At 40.5% G+C, this 21,353-nt stretch overlaps 2 protein-coding genes across 4 annotated transcripts; one reads left to right on the forward strand and one right to left on the reverse strand.

Annotated features, from left to right (window-relative positions):
• Nucleotides 1-83: 83 nt before the first annotated feature.
• On the reverse strand, nt 84-2,403 carry cUnh14orf119 (chromosome Un C14orf119 homolog). 2 transcript variants are annotated; one of them, XR_013782086.1, is made up of 4 exons: nt 2,098-2,403; nt 1,358-1,776; nt 309-600; nt 84-167 (listed from the first exon to the last, which is right to left on the reverse strand). XR_013782086.1 is itself a non-coding variant. In XM_079380043.1 (3 exons), exons 2-3 carry the CDS (start codon nt 1,772-1,774, stop codon nt 427-429), a joined length of 591 nt encoding a protein of 196 aa, XP_079236169.1. In that variant the 5' UTR covers nt 1,775-1,776; nt 2,098-2,403; the 3' UTR covers nt 203-426. The 2 variants fall into 2 exon arrangements, 1 of the variants encoding a protein (XP_079236169.1); XM_079380043.1 differs by lacking the exon at nt 84-167 and having other exon boundaries at nt 203-600.
• A 674-nt stretch (nt 2,404-3,077) lies between these two features.
• Nucleotides 3,078-19,264, forward strand: LOC306846582 (uncharacterized protein). 2 transcript variants are annotated; one of them, XM_079380048.1, is made up of 18 exons: nt 3,078-3,253; nt 4,719-4,784; nt 4,904-5,015; nt 5,750-5,808; nt 6,025-8,820; nt 9,430-9,543; nt 9,720-9,805; nt 12,306-12,366; nt 14,327-14,372; nt 15,465-15,613; nt 15,716-15,856; nt 15,950-16,133; nt 16,274-16,419; nt 16,517-16,624; nt 16,711-16,818; nt 16,937-17,252; nt 18,079-18,179; nt 18,293-19,264. In XM_079380048.1, the coding sequence occupies exons 1-18, from the start codon at nt 3,116-3,118 to the stop codon at nt 18,596-18,598; spliced, it is 5,037 nt and encodes a 1,678-aa protein (XP_079236174.1). In that variant the 5' UTR covers nt 3,078-3,115; the 3' UTR covers nt 18,599-19,264. The 2 variants fall into 2 exon arrangements, with proteins under 2 accessions (XP_079236174.1, XP_079236173.1); XM_079380047.1 differs by having other exon boundaries at nt 3,079-3,253; nt 12,309-12,366.
• The last annotated feature ends 2,089 nt before the right edge of the window (nt 19,265-21,353 follow it).

A 21,353-nucleotide genomic window follows, 5' to 3' on the forward strand; every position in this document is an offset into this window, starting at 1 on the left:
TCAATGGTAGACAGAACAGTTGCTCATCAACATTCTTCAAAATATCTTATTTTCTGCAGAAGACACAAACACGACTAGAATGACATGAGGGTCTGTAAGCAATGACAAAATGTTCATTTTTTGGTGAACTATCCCTTCAAAATCAAGAGAGAGAATGTCTGTGAAGCCTGTAGCAGCAAACCCACGTAGAGGAAACATAAATAGTGGGAAAAAAAAAACATTTATTTTAGAAAATACTTTATAACAAGATTTTTTTTAATCTAAACAAAACATATTGAGGGTTAATGGTGCTTGAAAACTACACTCACGTGCACATCAAGCGTAGCTTTTCAAAACCGTTTAACAGCAGAATAGTCCATAGGAGACTTGATTTCAGTTTCATTTTGAAGAGTGAAAAAACAAACAAAAAACATTGTACGAAGAGCCTCAATCTCTGCCTGCTGTTCCAGCAACCCGGCTATAGAAGTACGCAACAAAGGTTGGATCCTTTTCCTCTAAGCTGTTCAAAAAGGCATTTCTCTCCTCTTCGCTCCATGAATCAAACCACTGAGTCCACAGTCTTAACTGGCATTCAAAAATGTTGGGTGGGCGATCGTTCACCTGAAATGCAGAGAAAAGGACGATACCCATGTTATCATACAGATGAACCTGCTTAGTATTATTTATGTCAAATAGATAGATACATTACATACATAAACAGATGTTAAAAGCTGATCACCACTATCCATAAGTAAAGTCCATCAATTAACGTCTTGTGAAGTTAAAAGCATGTTTATAATAAACAAATTCATTATTAAGATGTTTTAAACTTCAACCTGTTGTTTTACAGCTAAAATTTGAGTCTTCCATCCCTAATATTACATAATAATAGTTACCTGATCTGAAGTGAACAACAAAAAACGTAGTCTAGAACAGTTCTAAACAAATTTGTTGGTGGATTTTGATGTGGGAAGACAACAGGAGATGGACTTTTACACTGGAGGAATTGTTATTAAGGATTATGGACTAGTATTTTGTCCGAAAGTGATGGTTTAAAAGTTAAAACACAGTAATAATGAGTTTCTTATAAAAAGTTTCTTATAAATACTCACTTTTTAATTCACAAGACTGATGTGAGTTACCAGGCTGTGGATTATTGTGATGTTTTTATCAGCTGTCTAAACTTTCATTCTGACGGCAACCATTCACTGAAGAGGATCCATTGGTGAGCAAGTAATTTAATGCTAAATTTCTTTCATCAGAAAATCTGTTCTGAAGCTTATTGACATCTGCATGGTCTGGGGGTGAGTAAACATACAAGAATCACACAACAAAGAAAAGGGCATGACGTTTCACATAAATTAATAAAATAAAGCACCTGCAGTGTGTTGAGTTGGTCTAATAAACTGGACACCTTTCCAGGCACAGCCTTTGAAATCAGATCTTCCAGAAAGCGTTGCTTCTGGACAGCGTTCCATCCTAAAAACCAACTTAGTACACATCGTTGCTCCTGAAGTGTCACGAAAGACAGCGGCACAGAGTCTTCTCTGGAGCCCATGTTGAGGGATGTGCAGGACAGTGCTTCCAAACGTTGGGGAACGATGCCTCCTGAAGCAGGTGGAAAGTCTGTGATGGAAACTGGAGGAAGTGTTGACCAACCTTGTCCATCAGACATCCCTAACTGTGTAATGGTGTGCTTGGAGACCTGAGTATGGGACAGATCTTCCACTGTAGGGGGCATCATGGATCCATCTGGCTGGCCCGAGCCTTGTAAAGCCTGGTGGAACCAAGCCATTTCTAATAAAGACAGGAAAAGGATTTCAGAGGGATTATCATTGATGGTACTAAACAAATCTAATGTTGTTGAGCATTTCTAGAATTTACACAACCTGAAACACTGAATAAACCACGTTCATGCATTTTAACATACATCATAACCTCGATTTAAATGCTTCATAAAATGTTTGTTTTGTTGTGCATCGTACCATGTAGGCTACACTTATATTCACTTCCTTATTACGACATATGCTTGCTAACGATAGAATGCTAGCTGATCAAAACAAATGAGTGACCTCCTTTTTAACTTGAAACAAAATCTCATTTTAAATCAAATGTTACCCGTTTCTTAGTTGAACTTGTCACCTCTCGTCGAAAACAGCATGTTGTTACTTTCAACGTCGGTAACCAGAAAGAAAATAATCTCGAGTGAGCCGAGAAGCTCAAACTAAGCAGCTCCCTGTGTTCAATAAACCGCTTTGGCTCTGACACAGGGGGGCTCTGCATATTAGCTTTGTCCTATTCGTGAACGAATCTTTCTTTTTGATCGGATCTTTACACATTGTTCACAAACCCGATCTAAACGGCTTGCTCGCGAATCTGACTGAACGATTCGTTAATGAAATGAACTGGATCAGTTGATGAGTCAACGACTCAGTGAGAGTCGGCTCTTTTGAACATGTCCGATTCATTTAAAGCATGTTACTTTAATAACCTAATCGCAGAAATGTTATAAATAAAACATAGTTTTTAGCAAAGATTGTAATTGTTTTTAAAATTGATTCACTAAAACGAAAGTTTCGAAACAAACACTTCCCTAAAATTAATCGTGCTTTGTCTTGTCGTACGCAAAATCTCAAAAAATCGGTATTTAAAAAAAAATATATTCATTCATTGGATTCATAGGATTCAGAATTTCAGACATTACGCATATTATGCAAAAAAAAAACTATATCCCGAATATAAAAGCACGAGGTTAATAACTGTTTTAATTAGAAAATGCTTAACGCTTCAGCTTGCATTGCATTCACAGCATAAACAGCTTGAATACTGGACTGGCTTTAATAATTGCATCTTCGTTCGCCTTTGCAATGGTTTTATATTGAAACGGAAAATTGCTTGAAGCAATTCTATCATGTCAAATGTCCATGAATACATTCTTCTTCTTCTTCTTGTCCATAGACTGTATAAACAAAACATACATGTTAACTGCCTGTTACTTTGTGAAACATCACAGAACTTCGAAGTCCTCTCTGTGTGCTTCCGCTCCGCCTCTTCCGGAAGTGCTCATGGCGCGCTGACGTCAGTGAGGAAGGCGTTGCGGTCCGCGCGAGCTACAGAACTAGCGAAGGGAATCAAGATGGCGGACCTCGAAGACGTTACGCTGGACGGGAGGCCGCTCCATTCGCTCCGGGTAGCGGATTTGAAGGCGGCATTGGAAGAGAGAGGGCTTCCGAAAAGCGGACAGAAGAATGCTCTCATCAAGAGGCTGAAAGGGGTGAGTGGGCGTTGGAGGTTTCTCGGCTCCGCAGAGTCCGAGGACCGTGATTCAGAGGCCGAGCGTCGGTGGTCTCTCGCTAGCTGCTAGCGCGCACTAGCTGGGGTGCTCATCCAGTGTGTAGTGTGTCATCATGTCCCCCCGCTGTTGCCTGTTTGTGTGTGACGTGCAAAAGCGCCGTTTATTTTCCATGCATGTGAGTTTTGGGAGGGCGCAGACGTCGCGGAGGGTTCGGGGCGATGCGGTTGTGTTTACAAGTCTCTGGATGGATGGGAACTGAGAGGTTTTTTTAACTTGTCGGTGGGCTCACGCTTTGTTAGTGCATAAGGTGTTAGGGGGGGGTGGGGAGTTATGAAACGGGGACACGCTTACTAAAAGTCTCTAAAAAAATTAGTTTTTCTAAGATTAAACATCTTTTACCCATTGAATGTGCTATTGCTGAAATAAACACTGAAGTCGCATCGCGGTTGCTTGGCGTCGGTAGGAGGATTTGATTGATTGATGTGCCGCGCCGCAGCTGCTTTGAAGTTTGTGCTGAAGTTACTGTTACTGAACGGATGTAAACAAATCTCTGTCTATCACTGGCTTGATTGGGTTTCTTTAGCGCACTTGCTTGTTTTGAATGTAATTAAACTATCAGCAGTAAATACATATTTATGTTTCAATTATGATCATCAAATAATCAATGTGTAAGTACACGTTTTTTATATGTGACCCTGGACCACAAAACCAGTCAGTATCACAGGTATATTTGTAGCAAAAGCCAACAATACATGGTATGTGTCAAAATGATCGATCTTTTTAATGCCAAAAGTCATTAGGTTATTAATTAAAGATCATGTTCCATGTAGATATTTTCTACCGTGAATTTATCGAAACTTCATTTTTGAATAGTAATATGCTTAGAACTTCATTTGGACAACTTTAAAGGCAATTTTCTCAATGTTTTGATTGTTTTGCACCATCATATTCCAGATTTTCAAGTACTTGTATCTCAGTCAAATATTGTCAGGTCAAATATTTCAGGTGATGTATAAATCTCAGTTTCAATCAATTGACCCTTATGACTGGTTTTGTGGTCCTGGGTCACATATGTATGCTTATTCATTACACTATTCTCTCTGATCCATACAAACATGAAATATGAATCAATAATCAACTATTAAGTTAAGTAATATCAACTTCTACAGCTTTCCTGTAGCTCAAATAGTAGAGCATGGCCAAGGTCATGGGTTCGATTCCCAGGGAAAGCAAGAGCTGATAAAAATGTAAAAACTGTAACTTGAATGCAATGTAAGTCGCTTTGGATTGAAGCGTCTGCTAAATGCATAAATGTAAATATAATCAACACTGTATGCTATGCTGTCCAGTTCAAGGTATTTCACTTACCTTTGCTGCAAAGTATGTTTAAGTATTTGGTGTAGATAATGAAGTATGTGTTTCTGTCATTCTGCATGTGCAACAGGCTCTCATGTTGGAGAACCTTCAGAAAACCTCCACTCATCACATTGGCCTGCAGCCTAACTCCCGGGTGAGCTGAGCTGCGATGTTTTACAGTAGGAATAAGCATGTTACTGTGTGTTCTTGTGTGGATGGCTTAACTGCTCTAAAACGACTGTACCATTTTGGATTACATGTGTGTTTATTTAGATTGGGGAGGAAATGAGTCAGAACAGCTTCATTAAACAGTACCTGGCCAAACAGCAAGAGCTTCTGAGGCAGCGTTTGGAGAGGGAAGCACGAGAGGCAGCTGAAACTGATGGTGAGTATCACATGATAGTGCAAATAGTGTTTTTCTTTTCTTTTTTGAAGCTGAATGTTTGTAATGTAGTTAACCAGCAAAAATACTGCGTCCTTGTGTAAATAGTAGTAAAGGTGAAATATGACAATATACTGAAAATATACAAGTGCTAGTTTTTAACTAGCTCAACATATGCTAGTTTTTTGGTTAATGTGCAATCTCTAGGCATTACATAGGGATGACAATGTTTCACAAATAAAAATGGTGGTTATAAAAACATGCAAAATCTGTTTTGATTAGCCACCTTGCCCTCTATTGATTCTTCTTACAGCTGCAGTACATAATTATTATACAAAGGTTTTTTGAGCATTGAGTGTTTTGTTAGATGATGATATAATATACTTTGTGAGATATGTTTTATAATTTTAAAATAAGTGTACTAACAAAAGCATTGAACTCCTGATGTATGCATCATGTGGTAAAATGTAAATCTGCCTCAATTTACTTGTACATTTATTTAAAAAAAAGGAAATATTAATTAAACAATTCACTTTTTGAAAAATGGGGAATTATGAAGTTGTATATACCAATAATATATGTAAAATGTATATATGTATGATGTTTGTTTTATTTATTTTTCTCTCTCTCTCTCCATGTGTATATGTATATCATTTTAACATTTAAATTAAAGTGCTAATTAGTCTGTAAACATGTCCGTTGTCATGGTTCATATATTCTATTTATTTATTTTTAAGGAACAGACCATGAAGACCACACCGAGGCTAATGACAGTATTTGTGCTGCCCCTAACCAGGTTAGAAATAATATCAATCCTCTGCTTCTACAGTGTTTGTTCTGGGCTAGACCACAAATTCTTACAAAATGAGTATTTTATTTTTAGTAATGCAAGGTAAGGCTAAATGTTATTTATTTAGATTTTTATTTGCATTCTCCTGATTTTGTTTACTTTACTTTGTGTTTACAAAAAATGACCTTTGGGGAATGAACTTAACACGTGTATTTCCACCAGGATGTTGCTCCCTCCGTAGTTGACCAACACAAAGGAGGTACAGCAGTGGCTGGGGGATTTGGGGTGACTGCGAGTGAGAGTGATGAGCTCAGAGAAAAAGAAACGCCTGGGCAGCCGTCCCCCTCTGTACCTACCCAGCCTGGTGCAATAGCCTCTTTGTCGGTGCGGGTTGTTGGTGAAAGAGGACCAACGTCAAGCCATGTACCAGCTGACAGTGATGATGACAGTGAAGGCGGGGATGACAATGATGACGAGGACGAGGAGTGGAACGCCAGTGCTCAACGGAGTCGTCGAGCACAGCCTCCAAAAAGCCAACCGGTGAGGGAAAGATCTGGTGGCTCGCAGCAACAGCAGCAGCCGCCCCCCCAACACATACCTTTACTATCACAGCAGCTCAGACAGCCCACTCCTCCCCCATCCCCTCCTCCTGAACTCTCTTTTCCACTCCCAGACACCCCTAAACAGAGCCCCCCTAGTCCTGGAGAGCCCCCATCTAGGCAGCGTATATCTAGCTCTTCGAGCTCTGGTAGTTCCAGTAGTGACAGTCGTAGCAGTAGCCCTGAACCAGCAGGTGACTCCACAGAACGCAGACCAGGCCCACTGACCTTACTGGCACGCAAAATGGCGTCTGAGGGAGCTTTCTCTGGTGCAGGAAAGCGTGATAGGGAGGGAATGGATGGACAGAGAAGCCACCATGATGGAGTTGTGTCTGCAATTACCCACGCAGCTAATGCAGCATCAGTTTTGTCATACCCTAGTTCAGTGATCTCCAACCAAGGTGTTAGAGTCGTTAGAACAGTGGTGGTGGAAGAGAGTGATGGCATGAAGCAGGATGAGGGTAGTCATCTTTTATGGGAGCAAGAAAACGAAAAGAGGGAAAGGCAACGAGAACAAGAGAGGCTGAAAGCCCTAGAAAAGGAGAGAGAGGAAAAGGAGAAGGCATTGGAAGAAGAGCGAGCACGAGTTTTGGAACGGGAAAGACAGGAACGAGAAGAAGCTCTGAAACGGGAGAGGGAGAGGGCTTTACAGCGAGAAAGGGAAGAGAAAGAAAAGGCCTTGCAGCGGGAGAGGGAAGAGAGGGAGAAGCTTGAAAGAGAACAAGCATTGGAAAGAGAACGACTCGAGAGAGAACAAGCTCTGAAACAAGAGAGACTGGAAAGAGAGAGGCAGGAAGCTTTAGAGCGGGAGAGATTGGAGAGCGAGAGGCTGGAAAAAGAAAGACAAGAACGAGAAAAAGCCTTAGAGAGGGAAAGACTCGAGAAAGAAAGACAAGAACGAGAACAAGCTCTAGAAAGGGAGAGATTAGAGCGAGAGAGGCTTGAGAAGGAAAGAATAGAAAGAGAACAAGCTCTAGAGAGGGAGAGATTGGAGCGAGAGCGGCTTGAGAAGGAAAGACAAGAACGAGAACAAGCTCTTGAGAGGGAAAGATTGGAGAGAGAGCGGCTTGAGAAAGAAAGACTAGAACGAGAACAAGCTCTAAAAAGGGAGAGATTGGAAAGAGAGCGGCTTGAGAAGGAAAGACAAGAACGAGAACAAGCTTTAGAGAGGGAGCGATTGGAAAAAGAGCGGCTTGAAAAGGAAAGGCAGGAACGAGAGAGGCAAGAAAAAGAACAAGCTCTAGAGAGGGAGAGGCAGGAGAAAGAAAGGCTAGAAAGAGAGCAAGCTTTGGAGAGAGAGAGACTGGAACGAAAAGCTGCATTGGAGAAAGAGAGAGAAGAAAAGGAAAGGGCCAAAGAACAGCAAAGGCTGGAGAAAGAGAGGGCTGAAAAAGAAAGACATGAAAGAGAAGCCGCTCTGGAATGCAAGAGGCAAGAGCGAGAAAGGCTTGAGAAAGAGAAAGCTTTGGAAGAGGAACGGTTGCAGAAAGAACAAGCTTTTGAGCGTGAGAGAGAAGCTCAGAGGAAAGCAGAGGAGGAACGAGAGCAAGCTTTGGAAAAAGAGAAAGAGGAGCAGGAGAGGGCTTTAAAAGAAGAGCAGCAGAGAGCCTTGGAGGAAAGGGAAAGAGTGCAGGAGGAAAAAGAAAAGGCTTTGAAACTTGAAAAAGAGGAGAAACATGAGAAAGAAAGAGAAAGCCGTCTTCCTCCGTGGAAGCGTGGTCGTGATATCAGTGGTCTCTCCTATCCAGCGGCCCATCCTGCTTCTCTGGAGAGTCCAGCGGAGAAGCCCGACGAGAGTGAGACCGGGGAACCTCAGAGCGCTGGCAAAGATGCTCGGTCTACAGAGCCTGTCCCACAACAGTCACCTACGCTTGCAACACCACTATCCCCTCAATCTTCTTCAAAGAAGTCCCGCTTCCTCAGAGATGCTCCTGTGACAACTCCTCTCCCTTCCTCTCCGGCATCTGTGCTGAAGAGACCTCGTACTTTCTCAGACAGCCCCATGCCACAAGCCCCCTCAATTCCATTAGCATCTAAGCCTGAGGAAAAAGATGCCTCTCAGGCTCCTCATACATCAGTCCTTGCTTCAGCCCCCAGTAAGCTTGAGAGCAAGCCTGCCAAACAACATGCACCACAAAAGGAAGAGAAGATGGAAACATCAGAGTATAGTGAGGCAAGCAAAGACACTAAACATAAGACACTCAGAAGAGTGGAGGATGAGGAGAAACCTCCTTCAGAGGAGAAGAAAAGAGGAAGAGAAAGGGAAAAGAAAGAGGTGGAGGATAAAGAAAGAAAATCATCATCCTCCAGTGACTCCTCTTCATCCGACTCGGACTCTGGGTCTTCATCCTCCTCACGCTCCTCCAGTTCATCATCGGAGGAGGAGGAGAAAAGTCATTCCACTTCAGGTGGTAGGAGCGTGAGTAGTTCAAAAGTTTCTTATCTTTTCGTCAGGCTAACTCACTCTTGGTCTCTTTTTGAACACTATAGAGACATTGCTCATGATCATTGTAATCAAGTGTCATAATTCATCTATAATTACATGCTCCTACAAAATAGCTTCAGTAGTAAAATAGGTGGTAGAAGAACATAAGAGCATTAGAGAGCTGGCATACAGGGGCACAAACTAAGGAATATAGATTGCCTGAGCTATTAAGTTTTAGTTTTCCGTCCCATTACATCAAACATTCATCACTTTGGTCATTTTGCAAGACGATAAACTTCAACAACTGCGTGAATTCTAAACTAAACCACTACAATGGTGGGTGAACCATTAAAAGGAGTGTTCCAGGTTCTGTTATCACAAAGCATACAAAAAAATATCCACTTACAATGGCAGTCTATGGGGCCAATTTGGGGCATGTTGCCCCATAGACTATTTTATACTAATTGAGTAAAGAGTTGAAATAGGCTTTTGTTTTGATTAGAATTTCACTAATTGTGTATAAATGACTATCATACTGTTATACCTGCATCTCTCTTTTACATGGCCAAATTTTTAAGCATAACTTACTTCTATCTTCCTCAGTCTAAAGAGGTCCAGAAAGAGTCTTCATCTCAGGCCGCAGAAAAACGCAAAAAACGAATCTTCACAGAGCAGGAGGAAAAAGACATGGGCAATGAGGATGTCATCCAAACCAAGGTTAGCAAGCTGCCAAAAACGGGAATTTAAAAAAAAAAAAAATTGAATTTGGTTCTAACACCCTGACTAGTGACAGTATTTATTACCCTTATGCTACTTTGGCATTTAATAGGCTCAGTCTGTGCAAGACACTGAACAAACATTTTTATGTGCTCTACTTTTTCTATACATTTTAGAAACCCTGCCTTAAACTACAAGATGAGAAGGTAACAAGGGGAAGAAAGGACAATGTTGAAGATGACACTAACAAAGACACTACCAGGTCAGTCTATATTCTACTTTATTATTTTTGTACTCCAGAAATCAGGGATTGAATGAAAACATTACTAATGAAGTTAAAAAGGTATGGAATTCCAAGCAGGGATAAAATATGGTGATTATGATGTGGGTTTAGATGGAAGCATTTGATCAACAGTTTTAAGGTTTTTGTGTAAAATGTGAAATTATTGAAACGTTTTTGCTGCCTGGCTTTGGCTTGTCCTTTTTATAGTCTATTTATTGGACCCAGGAAACCCAAACAAGTTTTATCCTGTCATTTGGAATTAATTGTAATATACTTTCAAGGAGACCAGTTTGATCAAGTGTAGCAGCAATATGCCATAACAATATCAGTTTTTTTTAATAAAGCTCTTTCTGATTTCTGAATACTACAACTAACAACATTGAAGCATCAGAGAGTCAGTGTTAATGCTGTACGTGCTACAAATAGTTTACTTAGGAGAAAATATTACAATTACATGCATCATATTTAAATAATCTAAATAGTTGTGTGAGGTAATGCAAAAAGAGATGGGAATTGTAATTGCTGTCATCACAGTTCTGTATGTTGCCAAAATAGATGTTACTAATGTTTTATCGGTTGCAAGCTGTTTTGCATATGGCTGCGACTGTTCTCCTCGCTTCAGATATTAAATGTATTACCTTTGCAGAATGAAACTTCGTTTTAGCCCTTAGCCTGCATTTATGGACGAATGAAATCAAACAAACACTATTTATTTATCTTGTATAGTTTGCCTCGAAACTGAAGATAAAATAGTCAAATGAATCGGCGAATTTTTGAACCGCTTGTTTTAAAATTAAACCGATTCACTTAAAACTAATCGGACTTTCCAATGTAAAATAACACAACAGCACGGCTTGAACATACATCGTTTTAAACAGTTACTATCACGCTACTAAAATAGAAGTTAGTAGCATCGCTAGCGTTTAGTTCTTCCCCCAAAACGGCATGTAGCTCGTTTTAAGAGCGCGTTATTGAATTCGTGTGGACTGGATTACGAACAGGCAATCAGTGTGGCTGCCTCTCAGCCGGTGATAATGGGGTCCTGCTGCAGTGAGTATCGCGCACCTCCCTTTCTCTCATCTAAACATGGCTGTACTGCGTGTTTGACCAATAACACGGGGCTCAAGGTGGCCCGTTAGCTTTGGGCGAGCGGTGCGCAGTGAATTCGCGAGGTCCCGTCCGTTTGTAGTCACTAGAGAGGCGCTGATAGGTGCGTGATCTCACTGCGTTATGCTGCTCGACGGGGAGGAAAGAAAGACATGATGCTCAGCGCTGCACTCATGTACTCGCATCCCACAATGCGGCGGAGCGGGGGGTTTTTTTGTCATATGTCTTTTTATGTACTAGAGATATGTTAGTATCAGGGCGCATTTTATTTGAAACGACTCGTATTCCGCTAACGTTAGTTTTGTCGGCCGTGTGAACGATCTATTCATAAGGGAATGAAACTGACGCTTCGCCACGCGTGTCACTCCACTCTGCGGGATGAGCGCTGCATTTAGTCGACATGAAGCCTGGAGCTTTAATTTGGAGGTCAATGTGAAACTACATTCGCAAGGTTATAGATACAGCACAGAAATATTGATCTTTTTTATGGAGCTGTTGTTTTTTGTAAAAGCAGGCCTGTAATTGTTGCGGTTGTGTGTGATTGGTTAGTTCTGTTTTGGAGGTAGTGGATACTGTAGGGATCTGTGTGTGTTTTAGAATACGCTGTTTGTTGCAAGTTGTCATAAATTGTTCCCTTTTTTCCCCCATTTGGAATTTTATATGAATCTGGCTGACCATATTAGTAGTGGGTTCATTTGAAAGTGTTATTTCAATAGGTCCTCTTTTTTCCTCCCCAGACATGCCCTGGCTGGGATCTCTAAATTTCCTAAAAATATATAGGGTTTGCCTTTGTTTCCCTTTTTTTATATATATAATGTGGTTTGGCCAATAATGTGCAGGCATTGTACATTATCAACCAATCGTGATGTGCGAGTATGTAGGTGCTACAGAGAACAGTCAAAACAATGCAAGTGTACATGTATTATATGAGGAGTCTACAGATCATGTCAGTAGGAAAACAAAGCAAAACCTATGACATTTAAGGTAATTAAGAAATCACGGCCAGGAAAAGAAATCCAGGGGGAAAAATTTGTATGATCACCCTACATTTAATGGATATTTCACCCAAAAAAATCTAAATCATGTCATTGTTTATTCACTCTCGTGTTGTTTCGATGTTAGGTAGAATATTGACCTCATTCACATGCATTTAATTGCAATTTTTTCATACAATAAAAGTGAATGGGGACTGAGACCGTTATTCTGCCTAACATCTGTTGAGGGTGCGTATATGATGACTTTTCATCCCTTTAAAATCCAAAAAAACTTTTACTCTGGAGGATTTTACTGTGGCTATAGCAAATTGTGACTAATTATTTTTACATTCTCCCCTCTTTTTCCCCCCTATTATTTTTGCTCCTGTCTTTCTCAGTAGTGAGGTGAAGGAGGCTGTCATGGCAGAGCCTGAGAAGGTTCCAGAGAGCAGTGAGGAGGTAAGAGCACAGAGTAGTGCTGGGCTGACCCAACTCTACCATTCGCCACATATCCTCCACATGTAGAGGCAAACAACGTTTTCTAAATGGTTGTCATCCTTCCCCCTATATTTTTCAATACAGATTCATTATTATTACAGCTACATGCAGGCATTACTGAGTATGTTTACTTGTACATAAGCTAATTTAGCAGCTCTGTGTATTGTTTGCCCTTTTTGTGGTCACAGATGATGTTGTGTGAACCTTTGCTGAAGCTGTCCTAGACAGAAGCAGCAGGGGGCACTCTCTCACTTTGGCTGATGTTTAAAACCCCCTTGATTGCTTTGTTGTAAAGGTGCTCATGCCTCTTCCATTGCCCTTATTGGTACCTGCATACAACAACTACTACTACTTCTACTGCAGCATCTGTTCCACTGTCTCCAAGCGCCATGGCTTTACCTGATAGGCCCTTGAGTCTGCTCTGCAGTGCAACACACCAGGCAACAATGGCCACGTTTCCTCAATGGCGTTGGCTGGAAGCACCTGTTGACTGGACTGGTAATGAAAGGCTGAGTAATGTGGGTGTGACATTTTGCTGAGTGTCAGTTTGGCTCAAGATGGCAGCAAGGGTGGAAATGAGATTGCCAAAAACCATAAGCAAATAAATGGACATCTTCAGGACTGTTCATTGTGACTTTTTTTTTTTTCATGGCAACGTTTCCAGTGATTGTCCCAGTTGTTCGCTATATAATGGGACTAGTTTCTCTCTTTATCCTGCAGAAAAACCTTGATGTGTTTTCTTAATTTCCAAGGAAATTTTGAACTCTGTTTTCATTGCACTTTAACACAACAACTGGCTCTGCTGGATTTACAGCTTTCTCATTTTTCTCTGGACTATCATGATCAAACCTAACTGATAGTTTGAAAATGGACTTTTATCTGTTTCGTTGTTTTGTGGATACTTGAAAGCAGGAAAACTGCTTCATTCACCCTGAACAGACAGAAACCTTGCGCAGTCTCCCTCGTAAAATGGACTTCTTCACAAATACATCTGACGTGAGTGTAAAGTGACTGTCTTCTGAAAGGTTTCTCAGCAGTTTGTTTGAAAGACTCCTCCCACGTTCCATTTTCATGTCAATATGATGGACTTCAAAAAAGACACTTAGAGCCTCTCAAACTCCACCCACATTGTTCTACATAAGAGTTCTTCTGCCAGCCTGCTCTCAGATCTGTGCCCAAACTTCCCAGCCTTCTTTGATTGGACAGTTGTTGCCTAGATACAGTACATGCAGACGTGCGATTGGGCCATTCCCAACCCAGTGAAGAACATGTCAATGGTACCGGGAAATAAGTAGTCATTCTCCATTTTCTATTTTAAACGTTTTGCCTAGACAATGCTAATATTTGCAGAGACTCCCTGGTAACCCTAAAATGGAGCTGTTGACTACAGGATAAAGAGTAGATGTGTGTGTGTGTGTATATATATATATATATATATATATATGGCCACTGCAGAGCTAATGTAAAAACAGTTTTTTCTTTTAATTCCTCACTATAGTAACTGCCTCAAAGGATATTTCAACCTGAGGGGCCACTCATTGTGATAGATAACTGCAGCAAAACCTATAAAAAAGTATTTTTGTGTAGGAGAGGACAAGACCACATCTTCAGAGCAGAAATAGATCTTTGAAATTGTCAAATTCCAGCTACATGAAGAACATGCACACACTTGTGTGTGTGTGTGTGTATGTACATGCTCTGACTGAAGGGGTGGTCTTTCCTAATAGATTTCCTTTCATATCTCTTTATCCAATTCCTTATTGATGGCTCACTCTATTTTGCTCTCTATTTGTCATTCAGTTTTATCTCCTTCATACATGCACACACATTTTCCCACAATGAACCCTGTGCTTTCTTTCCATATATACTATCTCACCTTTTCCCATGGCTTGGGTGTGTGTGTGTGTTTGTTCTCTTTCAGAGCACCACGCCAAAGACCTTCTCTGCCCGAAGGATTTCTCTCGGCAGTGAGTATCTCTACACTTCCCCTTAAGTAATTAGTTTGGAGAGATCATTCACTATGCAATACTAGTAAAACGCTTGGGGTCGTGTGATTTTTTTTTTTTTTTTTTTTTTTTTTTTTTTTTTTTTTTCTTCTTTTACTTTTTTTATGTTTTTGAAAGAAGTATCTTATGCTTACCAAGGCTGCATTTATTTGATCAAAATAAAAACTGTAATAATAATATTGTGAAATATTGAAATTTAAAATAATTAGTTAGTCCTGAATTTTCAGCAGCATTGTTCCAGACTTCAGTGTCACATGGTCCTTCAGAAATAATTTAATATGACAGTAATATTTCTTTTAATGACAGTTTTGACCAGTTTTATGCATCCATGCTGGATAAAAGTATTAGATGGATAGTTCACCCAAAAATGAAAATGAAAATTGTCATTAATTACTTACCCTCATGTCGTTCCAAATTCTTCAGAACACAAATTAAGATATTTTTGATGAAATCTGAGAGCTTTCTGATCCTCCATAGACAGCAAGGGTACTACCATAGTCAAGGCCCAAAAATGTAGGAAGGACATCGTTAAAATAGTCCATGTGACATCAGTGGTTCAGCTGTAATTTTATGAAGCTACAAGAATACTTTTTGTGCACAAAAAGACTAAAATAATTTTGGAGAGTATCACAACACGTGCACGCTTTCCAAGGCACAGCGCATGCACGTTCTACGTCAGCAGCACCATGCTCATGCATCGTGATACCGCTGATGTCACATGCACTATTTGGTGGATGTTCTTGGTTCCTTTCTGTGCCTTGAATGTAGTAGGATCCTTGGAGTTTATAGGGGGTCAGAAAGCTCTCAGATTTTGTATTCCGACGAAGAACAAAGGTGTTACAGGTTTGGAACAACATGAGGGCTAGGAATTAAAGACAGAATTTTCATTTTTGGGTGAACTAGCCATTTTAATTAAAATATTATTGACCTGTAAACTGTTAAGTAATGTATTTTTGTAGTCTTAAGACAGAGTGTTGTTAAGTTGGAAATCCAAAAGAAGATGATGCTTAAAAATAAAGATTTCAGCGATTGCCATATGCTGTCTGTCCTCAGGCAGCAAACAGTCTCCTGGGGTGGTGAGTTCGGAGGGGGAAGCGGAGGCCGCAAGCAGTGCTGGCGCTGGCAGGAAGAGGAGATGGGGCTCCAGTACAGTTGTGACTGCCAAGAAACCCTCCATCAGTATCACCACAGACTCTTTGAAGGTCAGATAAAATATGAAATAAAAATTAGCTAAAAAGATGTCCCTATTCCTGTCCTCCGTCATCTGATGAACAGTACCATAATGCATTCCTCACTCTTTACAGTCTTTAATACCAGACATCAAGCCTGCCTTGGGTCAGGAAGCTGTGTTAGACCTGCATCCAGAGGAGATGCATCTCTCTGGGGAGGAGGAAGGGGGAGAGAGGGGTGACCAAGACCTGAAAATTAGACGAACTGTAACGCAGGTGCATGTTATTCCTCGACTAGAAGCAAAGATCTGTGTTTGATTATTTGCATGTGTTTGGTAAAATATCAATTGCTCCCCCTCAACTGAACAGGTTGTGCCCTCTGACACACAAGAGAATGGACAGAAAGAGTCTAAAAGAAGTGAGCATGAGGATGAGGAAGAAAGAAGTGAAGGGCAGGATAGACTTAGCCAGGAGGAAAAAATTGAAGGCTCGACTCAGGTTTCCATGGAGACGGAGCCGTCGTCCCCTGGGCGAGACATTGATATGAAGACAGGTGAGCGTTACAAAAGGAACAAATGTAAACTTTCTGTGCAATAGTGTGAAACGTATGTAGCTATGCTTTAAATAAAAAATCTGACATTGAGGTTAGTGTGATCTCACACACTGCTTTCTTGCTTTGTTTCCTGCCTAAAGTTACTCCCAGTGACACACTGATTCGCCGTTCCATTAGCCAGCAGAAGTCAGGTGTGAGTATCACCATTGATGACCCGGTCCGCACAGCCAAACAGCCGTCACCTCCTCGTGGCAAGCTGTCTAACATTGTCCATGTCTGCAACCTGGTATGTATATACATATAGATCATTGATAAAATAACAGTGCTACATGCAAAGAGATTTAAGTTGAGTGACTACAGACTTGTTTCATAATGTTTCTAAGGTGAGACCGTTTACCCTGGGGCAGTTGAAGGAGCTGTTGAACCGCACAGGGACTGTAGTGGAGGAAGGTTTCTGGATTGACAAGATTAAATCTCACTGTTACGTCACAGTAAGTATCTTCCCTTCATCCCTCTGTATCTCTTTTTTGCGAAATTCTTTGTTTCTTACCCTCTGACTATCTATACTTTCCCTCAGTACTCTAGTGCGGAAGAGGCGATGGCCACTCGCACAGCCCTACATGGGGTTAAGTGGCCCCAGAGTAACCCTAAATTCCTCAGTGTTGATTTCTGCATGCAAGAGGAGGTAAGGAATTTATTTAATTCGAGGAGATTGTTGAGATCTATTGTTTTCTCTTTTTTTTTTTTTCTCTCTCTTTTCTATGGAAACTAATTGTCTCTCAATCCTGGTGCATCCCCATCAGTTGGACTTCCACAGGGGTTTGGGTCCAGCAGGAGAAAAGCCAACAGAGGAGCCTCGTGGGCCGCCAGCCGCTGGGCCTGGCCGTCCAGTACCACCGCCTCTCCTCCCAGAGCGCGATCAATGGGCAGAACGAGAAAGGGAAATGGAAAGGAGGGAGAGAACGCGTGCAGAGAGGGAATGGGACAGAGATAAGGTGAGGGACTTCAGCAAACCTGGAGAGGAGCGGGAAGCTGGTGCCAGAAGATCGCGTTCACGAGATCGCGAAAGGCGGCGCAAGGAAAGAGGAAAGAGCAAAGAGAGGAAAACCGATAAAAAGGGTGAGAAATGTGAAAGTCCTCAGTTACTTTTTGTGCAGGGGAGTTTAATATATTGTTATTTTTATTACTACTACTATTATTTGTTCACTTTTATTGATGTTTAAATTGTAATTTTATGTCTATTCGTATGTACATTTGTTATAAATAATTTATTAGTTTTTTTAACTTTTAATGTTTAAATTGTATATTTTGTTTTCATATTTAAATATTGCATATGAATATTTATTGAATAAATATTTAATTTAAAATTTAACTTGTCAAAATATTTAAATATTTAGTTTTTGTTAAATAATTTCAGTATATTTTATTATAATTAATTATATGTTAAATATAAATGTGATCCTGGGCCAGAAAACCAGTCATAAAAAGTAGCACGGGTATATTTGTAGCAATAGCCAACAATACATTGTATGGGTCAAAATGATTGATTTTTCTTTTTTGCCAAAAAAAAAAAATTAAGATATTAAGTAAAGATCTTGTTCCATGAAGATATTTAGTAAATTTCCTACCGTAAATGTATCAACTTTATTTTTGATTATTAAAATGTTTTGCTAAGGAGTTAATTTGGACAATTTTAAAGGTGATTTTCTCAATATTTTGATTTTTATTTAATTTTTTTCTTCAAATAGTTGTGTATCGGCTAAGTAATGTACTATCCTAACAAACCATACATCAATGGAAAGCTTATTATTCAGCTTTCAGATGATGTATCTCGGATGATATATCTCAATTTCCAAAAAATTGACCCTTGTGACTATTACTATAAATATATTATAAAAAATATTATTTATTGCCTTTTTTTGTGTGTCATTTTGTGTCTTTTAAGATAAAGGACCAGAGGATCCACCTGCTAAACTACTGGATGACCTCTTCCGCAAAACCAAAGCGGCTCCGTGCATATACTGGCTCCCCCTGACTGAGGAGCAGGTATATTTCTTTGCACGTTTTAGTTACTTATTAGAAATGATTGCTAAGAAAAACATTTTCTGTTTTTATGATGTTATGCCAGTGCTCATTACCCATCGCACTTTGCATTGCAGGCAGCACAGAGGGCAGCGGCTCGTGCCGAGCGCATGAGGGAAAGGGAGAAAAGGAGGAAGGAGATGGAAGAGGAGGATAAGAAACGTGAGGAGGAGCGGCGAGACAGGATGAAGACTGGCGGGGCCACCTCAGGGGAAGGTGAGAGAGACCGTGACAGAGAACGAGACCGAGACAGAGGTCGGGAAAGGGAGCGAGAGGGGGATAAACGGAAGGAGGGATACCGCAGGCCTGGCGGAAACAGTGCAAGCGGGAGCAGGAGGTCACGAAGCCGCAGCGACCCTCCCCCCAGAGATCGACGACACTAAGGGAAGTCTGGAACTGTCCAGTTTGTGACCCCTGTTCCTGTATGTGCTGTAACAGCTCTATGCCTACCTTCCTGAGGACCAACTCAGACTTTATAAAAACACACACATGCACACTCACACTCTGCATAAAGACACACGGGTGCACACACACACATTGGGACCACGGTGGTGCTGTGTCTCCATGTAGACTCTTCTCGTTGTCTCTTGACTGGGCTTTAAGACTCCTGGTGTTCATTTCCCACCACAGTGTTAATGGACTTCTGGTATAAATGGGCCGGACTGCAAGACATCCTCCTGGTTTGGTGACATTCTCTTTCTCCTTCAGTGTAGTGTCGACACATTTCTGAAAGAGTGAAGCTGGGATTAGAAAGAGATGCTCTGAAAGCGTTGGCGTGATTTAAGTCCTGATCACTACTTTACGTTCTCCTCTTGTTTTCCTCACGTTCCTTGTACCTTTTTTTTGTCCAGTATCATCTGCCTTTTACCACCCCTTTGCTGTTAGCAGGTTGCCATGGAGAATGGGTTGCATATTTAACCTTTTCACATTTGGTTTTTAATTTTTTTATTGTTTTAGCATAAAAGCTGACTTTGTTTTCTTTCAATTTTTTTGTTTACTCTTGTAAGTGCTGAATGTACAAATAATAAAAAGGTTACATCTAAGAACTGAAAACAAAAAGTTTGTTCTTGGTTCTTGTAGGGGATCAGCTGGAGTCACAGGTTTGCATTGCGTCTGTATTGCTCTGTTTATAATCAGCTGAGCTGTGCACTTGGCACCTAATGCACAGATTCCGTTGACAGTTGTCCTACTTTTATTTTCAAACGTATTCATCCACTTTATAATCTTGGTTCATAAATGGTTCTGTGAGTTTTATTTCTTGCATCAAAGCAAGTAGGTGATGCTTTTAGTTTTGGCCTCCTATTTAGAATAATTTTATTTTCAACCATATCATTATGCAGTCTTAAAGGGGTCATCGGATGCCTAACATACTTTTGTTAAAATTTCTCAATGGTAGTGTGTAAAACCCTTTTTACCCTGTCAAAAACAGCTCTTCACAGCTACCCGTTTTGGTGCATGGCCCTTTTAATGCTAATGAGCTCTGCTCACCCCATCCCTCTCTTCCATGGAGTGCTGTGCAGTTCTCTGAGAGACTGTAAACTTTAGCCACATTCATCGTGATTTAAGATATTTTGGATGAAAACCAGGAGGTTTGTGACTGTCCCATTGACTGCCAAGTAATTACCACTGTCAAGCCCCCGAAAAGTATGGAAAACATAATTGAAATAGTCCATCTGCCATCAGTGGTTCCATCTGAATTTTATGATGAGACAAGAATACTTTTTGTAAGCAAAGAAAATAAAAATAATGACTTTTTTTTTTTCAACAATTCGTGTCACCGTAGCGCCATTTTAGAGAGTATCCCCTAGCGCAAACTGCGTACGCTCTTCTGTAATTGCTGAAAAAAATATTTTTCTTTGCATACAAAAAGTATTCCCGTCGCATCATATTGAACCACTGATGACAGATGGACTATCCTGACGATGCTATTCATACTTTTCTGGGGCTTGACAGTGGTAATTACTTGGCAGTCAATAGGACAGTCACAAACCTCCCGGTTTCATCCAAAATATCTTAAATTGTGTTCTGAAGACGAACAAAGCTTTTACGGGTTTGGAACGATATGGGGGTAAGTGATTAATGTCAAAATCTTCATTTTGGGGTGGAGTAAGCCTTTAACCTAGATTTGTACTACCTAGATTTATTTTTACTCTTTGTACTCAAATTTGCAGCTAATATTTTCTTATATTCATCAAGGCTGCATTTATTTGATCAAAAATAAAACTGTAATATTGTGAAGTATTACAATGATAACTGATATTTTAAAATATAATTTATTCCTACAATGACAACTAAATTTTCAACCACATCATCCTTCAGAAACCACTCTTATATGCAGATTTTCTGGATGAAAACAGTTGTGCTGCTTAATATTTTTATAGAAATTGTGATATGCTATTGAATATTTTTACTCCCTGGCAGGAGTCTAAAGCAGAATCGTTCACATACCACAAGGAGGCAGACTTTGCACAAATCTAAATTTACAAGTCACATGCTTCTGTCTGCCCTTTTAGTCAAGATGAAGGTTAAAAAAAAGCAGCTCCTTTATCTTATCCAATTTTAAGCAACAAAACCTTACTAATGTCTTTTTTGCATATCTGTATAGGCAGATTATGTTCCATGTGCAGCTCATGATTGGTTGTGTGAAGAGGAAGGTCATTTGTTACAGTTCCAGACTCATTATGTCTAAAACCTATTGTTGGCTGGTTACGTATGGCATACAAGCAGGTAAATATAATGCCTCAGAAAATGTTCACACCCTGTCTGCGTCTCAACTCCCACCCTTCTATTTTTACAGCTTTGTTAGCCGTTAAGGGCCCTCTTCCTCTCTTTACTGCTTTGTCTACCTTCTCTCTCTCTCTCTCTTGCCTCATTCCCTCCATCTCCATGCTTGGTCTTTGACGTCCTTCCTGTCGAGCTCAGCATAGGTCCTCTGTAATTAGTGCCCTGGTGGCTGAGTGAAGCATTTTTCTGGCCTGATGCAACACGCTCTGCATAGGGCAGCTGAACTGGGTCGACCCTCTCGTGCCCACACACAGCCCAACCCTGCACCGCTTCTGTGACCGATAGTTTCTTCTCAGAAGATCGGACACTAGATGCTGTCAGAGGAAGTACTCAAGTCGATGTGCCTGTGTGTGT

Source organism: Barbus barbus (assembly GCF_936440315.1).
Source record: "Barbus barbus genome assembly, chromosome: 26".
In the NCBI taxonomy this organism is placed as follows: Eukaryota; Metazoa; Chordata; class Actinopteri; order Cypriniformes; family Cyprinidae; genus Barbus; species Barbus barbus.